The sequence below is a fragment of the Chaetodon auriga genome, chromosome 17, assembly GCF_051107435.1.
Source record: "Chaetodon auriga isolate fChaAug3 chromosome 17, fChaAug3.hap1, whole genome shotgun sequence".
Taxonomy (NCBI): domain Eukaryota; kingdom Metazoa; phylum Chordata; class Actinopteri; order Chaetodontiformes; family Chaetodontidae; genus Chaetodon; species Chaetodon auriga.
Window position 1 is genome coordinate 2489243 of NC_135090.1, and position 12434 is coordinate 2501676.

Below are 12434 nucleotides of genomic sequence, written 5' to 3' on the forward strand. Positions count from 1 at the left end.
AGATACTGAACCCCAAATTGCTCCAGATGCCATTGGTGTGTGTATGGTTACTGCTCATAACAAGCAGATGGCACATAGCCACCACTGTGTTCATGTGTATGTGAAGGGGTGAATGCTGAGTTTGAGTGGTTGCTGTGACTAGCACAACATACACACAGTTTTTTGGACAATAGATGCAAATTGAATGAAGAAGTATTGATTGTTGATCAGTATTACTCAAGTAAATGAATATGATTATTTGTGCATATGTGTGGTGGTAACAGCTGGTTGCGAGGGTCAGTGCTTGGATTCAACAATTCACTGTTCACCTGATAAATGTAAAACACTGACATTTTAAGTGAACTGCCCCCTTCATGAGACTTTGTCCACTGCTTGGTTATTGGTCCCTGATCTCAGGGTGGTGACCTGTTATTATTAATTCATATTAATAATTTAATTGACATTAAGGCAGTTATTGTTATCAATAACTATCCTTCATATCTCACAATAAATTAGATTAATTGGCAGCAGGTTAGTAACATGATTGGGTATAAAAAGAGCATCCCAGAGAGGCTGAGTCTTTCTGGCGTAAAGAAGTGGAGGGGTTCACCACTCTGTGACAGACAGCAAATGGTGCAACAATTTAAGAATGTTTCTCAGCGTAAAATAACAAAGAATTTGGGGATTTCATTGTCTACAGCACATAATGTCATTAAAAGAATGACTCTGTACTCGAGACCAAAGACCAAAAAGCAATATTGGATGGCCGTAATCTTTGGGCCCTCAAACCTCAGATGGCACTGCATTGAAAACAGAAATGATTGTGTAGTACACATCGGTGCATGGGGTCAGGAACACTCCCAAAAAGCATTATCTGTGAACACAGTCTGTTGCTGCATCCACACAGATCTGCAAGTTGAAACTCTACCATGCGAAGAGGAAGCCATATATAAACCAGATTCAGAAACTCTGCCCTCTTCTCTGGTCCCGAGCTCATTTAAGATGGACTGAGGAGACGTGGAAAGCTTTCCTGTGGTTTGATGAGTCAAAGTTTGAAATTCTTTTTTGGAAATCATGGATGCCACATCTTCCAGGCTGAAGGGGAGAGGGTCCATTCTGCTTGTTATGAGCGCACAGTAGAAAGCAAGCATTCGTGTTGGTATGTGGGTTCATTAGTGCACATGGCAACCTGCACATTTGTGATGGCACCATTTATGCTGAAGGATACGTACAGGTTCTGGAGCAACATTATGTTGCCAAGAAGAGGATGTCAACACAATACCATCCACATTCTGCATGAATTACAACATGACTGCAGTAAAAGAGTCCGACTGAACTCTTCTCCTGATTCGTCACCCATTGAAAACATTTCTCCGTTGTTGTATCTTATGTTCGTTGATGATAAAAGAACAGGTGATGCAACAGAGTAATAAATGTGACCCTGTCCCAACTTTTTGAAATAACTTTTTAAAATTTTGGCATTCTAAATGAGGATATAGTTTAATTCAAAAACAATGAAATTTCTCAGTTTCAACATTTGATATGTTGTCTTTGTGCTATTTTTATTTAAATATGGGGTTCTAGTGTTTTGCAAATCATCACATTCTATTTTAGTGTCCCCACTTTTTTGGAAACAGGGTTGTGTATGTATATGTACACACACATACACACACACACGCACGCACACACACACACGCACACAAAATCACTGCACAGATAATCATGTTTTAAAATTTTATTCATGCTCCCACAACAATCACTATGAATAATAACCAACGAAATTTAAAATGACATTAGAGGTAGGAGTCTAAAACAACCTTTCGAATGTTACACATAGTGATTGTTTACCAATAACAAGGTGTATGCAAGAGTAAAAAAATCAGGTATGCTTTTCTTTAAAGCTCACCCACTGCGACAGATGTAGTTTTCCAAAGTTTGTATGAAGATATTATAAACACAATTACTTAGTATTTACAGGATGTTCACATGAATCATTTACAGTTCCAGATATGCCAGATGTTTTCAAATTCAAAATAGCTTGGAGACACAACTGGATGATTTTTAGTCAAAGATGAAAAAATATACATTTTTGGAGTTTCATCAACAAAATAAATTGAAAGTGAAATCTTCCTATTAGTTTGTTCTTTTTTTAGGTAGGTAGAAAAATGAGAACACCATTTCTAGGATGACACCAAACACAGGTAGAAGAATGTGGTAGTGATTAGTACGCATAATATGCAAAACAGCATGTAAAGTCAAAGAGGCAATTAAATTACAGGGTTCCCCTAAGAAATGTTAGTAAGTTGTAGATTCTGAGTACATGATGAAAGAAATCTATTATTACTACAACTAAAAATAAAAAAGCCTTTCGTGATTTATCTACTGAAAGGCTTCAGTGGTCCGATGATCTGTCAACATGTCTGCATTGCTTCTAACGTGTCATATAGAATAAATACTCGGAAATTTGATTTCATGTTGTACAGCTTAAAAAAAATACTGAATAGGAACTGACTCTTTCAAAAATGAATGGCCAACAATTTGCCAGTTTCGCTCTGTGAAGTTCTGCTGTTCTTCTGTTATAGATGACTAGAAGCTGCTATTTTTGGGTTGTGGATAGAGAGATTAATCAATAAATAACATTACTGTCAGCTGCAGTCCAACACCAGTCCAACATTTCAGGAAATATGCTTGTTCACCATCTTCCTCGGATAAAGACAAGAAGATGTACATCTGTTTCATCTCTGCATTTCCAATCCAGAGATGGGTTGAGTGTTTTTTTTCTAGCTTGGCACAAATACTGGACGTGTGGGGGAACTGCTAGCCTGTCGTCTCTATTACGTGATAAACCCACAGCTAAATAAAGAGTAACTGTCAAAACATTTTCCTTGTCCTGCCAAGGACTGGTGCACTCATGCTGTCTGCACACGCTGTGCGGCATCATATACTTTATCTACCTTTGACTAAAAGGGAGTTGCGGGCTGCTCACACCAGAAAGTGACACCTGTTTCACAAGGATGAAAATCCTTGTTATATAAATGGTATGGTGCCACACAGCTAATAGGCTATGATGACTTTGCTGCTCACCATTCCCTTAAAGATCAGCCTTATTAAGGTAGTTTGCTGTTAAATGTTCATCAAAGTTGGACTTGATGCAAAAGATGCATAAAGATTTACTTTGCCCCCCCCACACAAATTCAATGACTGTGAGCATTCTGTTGAAATGAAATGACTGTTTCTCAGCGCTGGTGTGGCTGAGCCTTTAGTCTTCAAACAGCAAACATTCGATTTAAAATTCTCATCTGACTATAGGTAAAACGGTAAGAAAGCATATTTCCCAAAATGTCTCAAGCTTAACAAACCAAACCACCAGAACACACAGAGGTATGACTGCAATCCACCAGGAGTGGCTTCATTTCATTAATGGGAGACAGAAAAAAAACAATATAATTAATGAAACTGTGGGTGAGACAGCAGACTGTACAATTCATAGCAGACAGTAGTCAGAGAGAAACACTATGAAAAACACGACCTTATGTCAAAATCAGTCACAGCAGTATCCGAGTACTCTTAAGCATGCAGTGACACCACTTTTTGTCGACCCTCCTCCATAGAGCCTAACACACTGTGGTGGAGGAACAGGCTTTAGAGGACTTGGGATTGTTAATAAAGTGTGCAGTCTAAATGCGTTTTAAATAAAGTGCATTATGGTCTGGTAGGAACCTCTATCAAGTCTTTTTGTTGCTTTAGGAGCACAACTGGAAAATCATAGATCATAGTTTAGAACACAAACAGTGTTGTATAGTGTTGTCACGATAATATAAATTATGATGCCACTTCAACGCTGTTGGACTAATCCCATCCCTAACATATCAATGATACCTTCATTATGTGAAGCAGGAAAAGCTTCAACTCATTATCTCTACATAACTTCACTGTTATCAAGCTAATAATTGTTTTTTAAGCGGATTACTGAAATGAAAAATAGTAAGCCGACAATATGACAGACCATTTCATCCATGTGTGAAACTTCAATATTTTTGGAATACTGTCTGAAATGCGTCCGTAGAATTGCTTATTGAAAACTGTCCTGCATTTAATTGGAACAGAATGTCTGGTCATGTCAAACACGGATACACTTTAGAAGTTTGGTATATTCTGTTAGTCGGGAAAAAAAGAATAAAGATTTGAACGGAAACATTTATATTCCTCAAACTAGGGATTGAAAATAAGGGAATGTATTGGTACCACAACGAAGGTTAAAAAAAAAAAAAAAAAATCAACAATACCTAGCCCTACTTAGTAGTAAGCAAGTATTTAAGCAATGACAGTGGGATAAGACTCCAGAGAAATAAATTTGAGCAACACAAAAACATAATTTGTTAACTTGACAAAACCTTGCTAAGCTTGACAATTCAGTGACACTGTTACCTTGAGATAAAAGGCCTAAAATTTAACAGCAGCTAGGTTCTACGCTTCCAGAGAGTGGTGGAAAATAAAATTCCTGATCAGCATCACCTTGAGAGGGTGGAAACTCACTTGCTGCTACAAAAAGAAAACAAAGGAAGTGAAATGAATTGTCATACCTGCAGCTGCTCAAGCAAACAGCTTAAAACTACGTGATTGCAAAGTGCTTCCTTAACATAATTTTCTTATCTTCATGTGAATTTCCTCTCGTATTGATATTGAAAGAAACATTGTGGTATTGTGGCAGCAGCAGTTTGTTAGAGACTGCAGGTGGAGAAGAAGGGAAAACACAGTAAACCATCTAAGGCTAGCTTCCAGACCCCGATTTGAGGCCAGTGAGCAGGACAGTGGTGGGGTTACTCAGCAGCGTGTGGGATGCTCAACGTGTTGCTAATCCCTCTGATAGAGGTGGTGTTCCCTCCACAGTCCACATACTGGTACATCTCCTGAGACACCTGCTCCGCATGACCAAAGTATGTGGTGGTGACGGTCACTCTGCAGAGGGTGTAGAGAGACGAGGTGAGACCACAAACACAAACTACACACGAAGTCAAATGTTCAGATCAAGAGTATGATAAATGACACATCAACACAACTTACTGCATCATGACGACAATGTTGTGAACCTTGATGGTTTGCAGAGTGCAGTAGTCACTGGAAAGAGGGGATAACAGCCAGAAATCACATGAGGACAGGTGACAGCTGATATGACATCTGCACAACCAACAACTCAAACAAAAATGGTGATAGCCAAGTACAAAATAGTTGTGAAGTTGTTCTCAAGACCAAGATTCAACGGCAGAGCTTGCAGATTGAAAAATTGAACAGATAGACCCTTGATACAATATCTGTACAAAAAAGGTGATGTTATTCAAGAATAAACAAATAAACAAATCCCATGAAAAACCAAAACTAACAATGCATCATTCCAAAAGTCTCCAATTTCCTAAAACAGCTGTCCAGTGTTACATTACTCAGACAATAGGAAATCATACATTAGCTGGGGACTATTTTCAACAGCGGATGAATCCTCATTATCAACCAATCACACCTTTTAAAAAAGCATGCTACTAGCAAGGAGTCCTAAGCAAGGACTCCTTGCTAGAAATTTTCAGGCTAAGTTAGGAGCTTTCTGACAGGACTCTCAGAATGTTTGTTTCAATTGCTGCTGTGTTTCCTCTCTTCATTGGACGTTTAAGTCACATGCTTCATGTACAACATGATTTACAGGTTCAGGTTGTGGGAAACTACAGGTTATGGGTTATTCAGTTCCTGGAATGGAAAAAGTCTGTATGTAATGGAGTCTTTGACATTTTGCTGTTCTTACTGCCCAGACATCACTTTGGCCTGTGGTACATTTGACAAATGTGTATAATTTATTTTTAAGAATTGTACACTACTATTTCTCAAATAAATATTCAGTTGATTAAAGAATAATGCTTATCATCATTAGACAGGGCTCCAGACTAGCTCTTTCCACTAGTAGCACTGATGGTGCTTTCTGAAGATTTTAGGCACACCAGCACAAAATTTTGAGCACCCCTACATCAACATGCAATGCAACACATTCACCCTTTCCATTTTAACTGTATTAATGATCAATGCTTTGGCAAACAAACAATTTAAAGAAATAACAATGTGCTGTTTAATCATAAAGTAAAAAGTTGTGAAGTGAGGATATATAAAAACCATCAATTGATAGGAAGTTCAGACTTTGTCTTAAAACTGCCCTGTGTGCTCCAAGCTGCCTGAACTTCAAACCACAGCCTGCACTAGGACAAGGTCAGAGGTAAAACAAGTCATTACTGAAAAAACTCTGTTTTGTGCTGAGTGACAGTATCACCCCTAATCTAGAATTTAAAATCTTTGTTCTTTTTCTTTTTGTGTTGGAGGCTCACGTAAACAGGTCAACATGATAAAACCTTTGACAGAATGTGTATAGCTGGATCAGATCATGCGTGTAAACATGGCCAGTGGTCCATGCCTGCTGTAGTATGCACAGTACTCACTACATGTAGTTCATCTCATCTGCGAGGATGGTGGGGACCATATAATCTATCTGGAATCAGAAATGGAGACAACATCAAGTCAGAGTTGTACCTGCACAGAGGAACAGTTAACTGGTGAACTGACACTGAGCTGTACCTGTTTCATGTCCAGAGGACTGATGGCAGTGGTGTTACTGATTCGAGATTTACCAATCACCGTCTTGGCAAACTGCACCTGAGCTGTGATGTTGGCCACCTCCACTGAGTAGTAGTTGTTGTTGGTGATATTGAGAGTGTTCTGGAGAAGAACCAGCATTGGAAGATTCATTAGTATAAGTTGTACACTTCTAGCAGTGGAAATAGGTTTCCTTAACCCATAACACCATAAAACACTGGTTAGTATGTTGGATCATGGAGCATGTGTTTGTGGGTGAGGGAGGTGTAGGTGGAGGCTCTACAGAGCCCTTAATGACACGCCACACTATCAGCACCTTTAAACAAGCAACCACATCACTTTTGTCCTTGCCTTTTTGAGGTTATTAAACATTTCTCCACACAGGGGCAGCAAAGACACAACTTTGGAGATTGGTGCTCTGGAGCAGGTAGTTTTTAATAATGGACACTACAGAGGAATGTCAACCTTTATATTATCACTCTGGAGAAACAGCTGAACAGACGGTTTGTATATCTGATGCACACTCTTAGATCATCCTGTACAGTTATTGTACTTGCTGTATTTGTCTTTATCTCCATCACACATGAATTACACGTTAATGTTGCGCGACAAATTCAAGCTGTCCTTTTTCTTTAAAAAAGATATATCCCCTACATTGGTGTGTCTTTTACTTTTCGACCATTAACAGTGCTGAAAGGTCGTTTAAATCAGATCAATACTTTCAGATTGTGCAGCCAAAGCTCACCGTGATGTTGAGATAGACGCTGCGCTTTTCTGGGTTGTAGCTGACAAAAACTGACTTCACCCCAACATAGGACACGTCAATGGAGCGAGGGAAGAGGAAGAAGACAGCCAGACCCGACAGTAGCAGGCACACCACCACCGATGCTGATACATACAACTTCCTGAGGACACAAGATAACCACAGGATTGTTGGACAGATTTCATTTCAAATTTTTATCTGTACATCCTTAATTTACCGCTTTATTTATGCTTTACTCGAAGAACACATTATGCTTCAATTGTGATTTTGAGAGAGGCTAATGGCAAGAGAGACAGTTGGTAGGAGAAGGTGAATATGAAGATGGATGGCAGAGACAGTATAAATGCAGTCCTCGGTGGAGCGTGTTTCTACACCTCTTGGTTGCATTTACACTTGATAGATTTGTCATTTTTCCCTCTGTGTGATACACTAAAATCCGTGTGGCATATTTTACAAAAAGGCTGACTATGAGACATTCTTCTTCATGCTCTTCTGACTCCTCTGACTCAGGTTCCATTTGCATGAATGATTTGTTTCTACATGTTACAGCTAATGATCTACCTACTGCCACCGGCTGTGCCAGTGGGGAATGTAGCAAACACATCAAATAGGTGGTTGTGCCTCCTGTCAACCTGTTTTTTCGAAAGATTAAAAATACTAATAATTAATTCATAGTAATCTACCAGGAATGTGCATTTGGGTATATTTAATTGGCAGACGCACCACTCTGCTAGAAGAAGCCACTTTTTGATGCTGCAAATGATGAGCTAGAATAAACGTATTTGCTGGAGAGCAGCACATTTTTTGTTTTCTCTTGTTTGTTTTTGGCCCAGGGGCGTCTGCATTAACACAGAATGGGGTTGTTTTTTAATAGGATGGTACTATTAAAGAAACAGCTGAACAGAACATGTTTCTGTTTTGCAATATGAAGAGACAATGATATTTGAATCTTTGACGAGTGGTATCGTATCAGTAAGCAGATTAAATGTATTGAACCATGTGGTTATTAAAGTCTACTGCACAATGTGGTGGCTGCATTAAAGGCATTTGTTCAACAGTGCGCCTATCCACTTCTTTTTGACATGAGAAATGTCACTCTTCTATCTCTTCTATCTACTGTGTGCAGAATCTCACAACAGACAGATACACGGCTGGACTTAGGGTGTGGTTAGCATAGCTTGGCATAAAGCCTGGAGGCCAGGGAAACAGCCAGCCTGGCACAGTCCAAAGTTCAAATACACCTGTCAACACCTCGCTGATTAACAGGCCGTTTATGGTTTATCAAATCAATCCAACATAAATACAAATATGGCAGTTTGTGGTCACAGGAGGAGTTACGTGCACAAATCATTTCTTGTTGAACAATAGTTAGGTGTAGTGACTGTAAGCATATCCTGAGATCTTGTTGTCACAGTGAGGTTGCCAAGCTGGCACAGAACCTGTCCTCATCTCTTGTGTATACATTGGCAGCATTTTTTTTTTAATTCATTGTCCACTGATCCTTTCTTTCTCTCCTAACCCTAATATGTTTTATGTCTACTGTATTGGGAATTGTAGAACTGCAGTACTTCAGAGCTGGAAGGTTATCTGAGAATAATGTGCTTACTCCAGCCAATCAGGCTCAAGCCTAGGTGGAAATGTTTTTATGCAATTAAAAAAAAAGAAAAAAAAAAAATCTAAACAAACAATTTCAGCAAATCCAAGTTTAGTATGTTAGCTAAACTTGGATTTCTAGTTCAACTTCCATATTTATGCAAAAATGTTAAGTCATTAAACAATGTTGGTGGCTCTGTCTAACAGTTCTTCTAAGGACACACAGTTGAAAAAGCACTTACGTCCTCCTGGGCCGCAGCCTTTGGTCACTGTATGGAATCAATGCCACAAGTTGATTTTCTTGTCCTGAAACACAGGCAACAATCAATGAATCACTTTCTGCTCTTTTGGGAACTACTGATCCCCCTGGTTAAGGACTGTCACAGGATGTAAACTCATGTGACTATGGAAGACAGACAGCTAACGTTTCAGTCTTCACTCAGCTCGTCTAACTGTTAGACTAACCCCAACCTGACTGGTGTTACCTCTGGGGATCCTCCCGGTTCCCTGACATGTGGGACATGTCACACTGTCCCGTCCTGTGAACTCCACATAAGGAAACTGGGAGACGTCGCCACCCTTCCCATCCTCAGTCTCTGTGTCCTCCAGAGGGGAGGTCTCGCAGCCCTGATCCTCACCTTGGCCTATCAGCTTAGTGAGGTGGGAAAAAGACTTCCCCATGGTCACACCTGGAAAACACAGCAACAGTCTGTGATTCACACTGCCAGCTGGCTATCTGTCCGTACCTGAGTTCAATGTTCGGTTGACTGCCAGGGACCAGTAGACAGCGATGCTGAATGAGTGAACAGTGAAGCCAGTAAAGCTGCTAAGAGTAATCTGATAATTGTGATCACAATCAAAAATTCTATAAATCCAGCTTCTCAAATGTGACAACTTGCAGCTTTTCTTTGTCTTGTAATAAACTGAAATTAGTTATGGAGTGCTGGTCAAACAAAATAAGACGTCTGATGACATCATCGTGTGCTCTTCAATATTATGATTGGCGGTTTCACTGTTTGTTTTATAAACCAAATTAATAACTAACAAAATAAGTACATTGCTTGCCAATTAAAACAATCGTCAGTTGCAGACTGTTTCAACACGACCCCGACAGGCCAGGCTGACAGACAGATAGGCTAACACTTTAGCCAGAGGTTCCTGCTTCCGGCTTTGGATGCCAAACAAAGTCACATAGTATGTCGTATTACAATGGAATTTCTCGTTCCAAGCATCAAAATTGAGGCTGGTCTAGGAAGTGTAACGTCAGTATTTAGCAAGTTAACTCTACCACCGGTAACACTGGTTTGATTTAGGCCCGTGAACTTTCAGTTTAAGCAAGTTGACAAGCTACGAACGCAGTTAACATTAGTAACCTAATATAGCGGTTTTGGCAGGAGAGAGGTTACTGGCAATGGAGCTATAAACATTAAATAATAAACCGAAGTGACCAAGCAAGCTGTCAAAATGCCTCCTTAAGAGAAAACTCCACCAGTTAGCTTCCTAGCTAACTAGCTGACGGCTAAAAAAAAATGTACAAAATTAACATAAGCCGTTGCCAATTTTAGCTATACAATTGTTAACTTACCTAGCTAGCTAGTTTATTATCAAACAAGATCTAGACATGAGAAATGATACAAGACACAATGTAGCAGTAACAAGTAATTTGAGTAAAACATGGTCAGAGAGAATTACCTGAATGTGACCCTTTTATTTACCAGACTGCTGCTGCTGGTCGGTCATGCAGTTTTGTTTTGCCCCTGACAAAGAGACATGCGCGGATATGAGACATTCAGGATCATAGGAAAGACCGGCTTCAACTAATACGTTTTTTACTGAAGTTACGAGGTCAATGGAGCTGATTTTGCAAACTCTGAGAATACTGAAGTCAAGTAAAACAAAGATTGACATAAATCGTATAAATTGAAAATAAGCATTGGCAAATATATAGAGTAGAGTTTAAAATCCCCCCAAAATCTAATAAAACCGAATAAAGTTTTCTTTTGTTCCGTTTTGTGAACACAGCTGTCCTTGTACTGTACTTGCTGTAAAACCTAATAAAACATATTATGGAGCAACCACAACTGAAAGAAATTGATCACTTACCAACCGCTTCCCTAATTCATTACGAAGTCGTCAGCTTGCCTCAACAATTGCAGTTTTGTGATTCTCCACTTGGTGGCAGCGTTTATCCAAGATCCCTAACGTGGGTGAATCGCTCAAGGCGGATCCATTCACACACATCTGGTTGTGTTCACCTTGTTAGTTAAAAACGTTTAAGTCAGATCATGTTGTACCAGACACCTAATTCAACAATTTACCTCATCTGCAAATAAGCCTACAGAATGCACTGTTAAGCCTTATGGCATCATGTTTAAAGATACAAGTGGGAACAAGTTGTATTATGTCAACCAATTTGTAGATTACTTTTTGTGATTAACCTGTGACATAAGACTTTTTCAAAAGTGTTATCTCAAGTTACTTCCAATCAAATATAAATTTAGGGCTATGCTTCATTCAGTTTTCCATGCTCATTGTCCTTTACACAGCCAGATTTCATAACTGGTAACTGAGATAAAGATGATATGTCACTAAAGTACACACCATCACTGAAAGTAGTGATGAAATGCTCTGAAACACACAATGTGGTGTCAGTCCTGTCAGTATGCTGTAAGCTGTATAGGAGACACTAACACCAGACCATCTCATTGGGAATGATCATACTAAGGAAAATGTGGCCTCTTGGGTGGAATTACTGATTTACATTAGTCTTTTGTTAGGGTAACAAAATTGATTTATTGTTTATACTTTTTCATTTTTTTTTATCCATATATTTATTACATTTATTTTGACTTTACCACATTTCAAGTTGCATCAGTCCCAGAGAGAGGAAACTCACTGTTCTCAACTGACTGGACTCAACTGTTTTCAATCTAAATGTTTTCTGGCCAGGTGTCTGGAGGGCCATGCCCAGCAGTCTGTGAGCAGGACAATATAATATAATTAAGAATTACGTCATTATTGGGTAAGATTGGCAGTACTGTACCTCAGCATAGGTTAAAAAAAGGTTGCATCTACGTCAGTTAAATACTGGTCAAGTGGCCCACATCTAACACACCCATAGTGTCATAATCAACAATTGGCTGCTGGGTCTGGCTAACATGCTAAATGCGAAAATTCTCATGGTGCATCCTCCAGTGGTGACTTCTGCCCTCGTTGAGGAACTTCCAGCATCAGTGAGGTGTGTGAGGCCTTTTCTGCTGTGTCTGATGGTTAATCCCTGTCACAGCTGTGACTGCAGAGCTTCTGTCAGATAAAAACGTTTCAAAAGTTGAGTGCAGTGGGACATAGAGGCTGAGTGGACTGGTCATATGATACGTTGAGAAGGAATGAGCAGAGAGGCTCAGGCTAGAGCAGATTATGTAGCACTGCAGTACTCAAGGCTCACAGAATGTCCTTCAGACAGGTGAGTACA

General features: G+C 39.5%; 1 protein-coding gene across 1 annotated transcript; it reads right to left on the minus strand.

The window, feature by feature from the left end:
* Positions 1-1704: 1704 nt before the first annotated feature.
* Positions 1705-10736, minus strand: LOC143334966 (transmembrane protein 106B-like). Its single transcript, XM_076754015.1, has 8 exons — positions 10655-10736; positions 9448-9651; positions 9205-9268; positions 7352-7511; positions 6589-6729; positions 6453-6502; positions 5044-5097; positions 1705-4938 (listed from the first exon to the last, which is right to left on the minus strand). Exons 2-8 carry the CDS (start codon positions 9641-9643, stop codon positions 4800-4802), a joined length of 804 nt encoding a protein of 267 aa, XP_076610130.1. The 5' UTR covers positions 9644-9651; positions 10655-10736; the 3' UTR covers positions 1705-4799.
* Between the last annotated feature and the right edge of the window lie 1698 nt (positions 10737-12434).

Bases quoted from the DNA above. Each gene is read 5' to 3' on its own strand.
- LOC143334966 (XM_076754015.1), bottom strand. From the start codon at position 9,643: ATGGGGAAGTCTTTTTCCCACCTCACTAAGCTGATAGGCCAAGGTGAG. The intron at 7,512-9,204 runs GTAAGTGCTTTT...TTGTGTCCTCAG, and splicing joins AGGCTGCGGCCCAGGAGGAC to GAAGTTGTATGTATCAGCAT. The intron at 4,939-5,043 runs GTAAGTTGTGTT...CACCCTCTGCAG, and splicing joins AACATTGTCGTCATGATGCA to AGTGACCGTCACCACCACAT.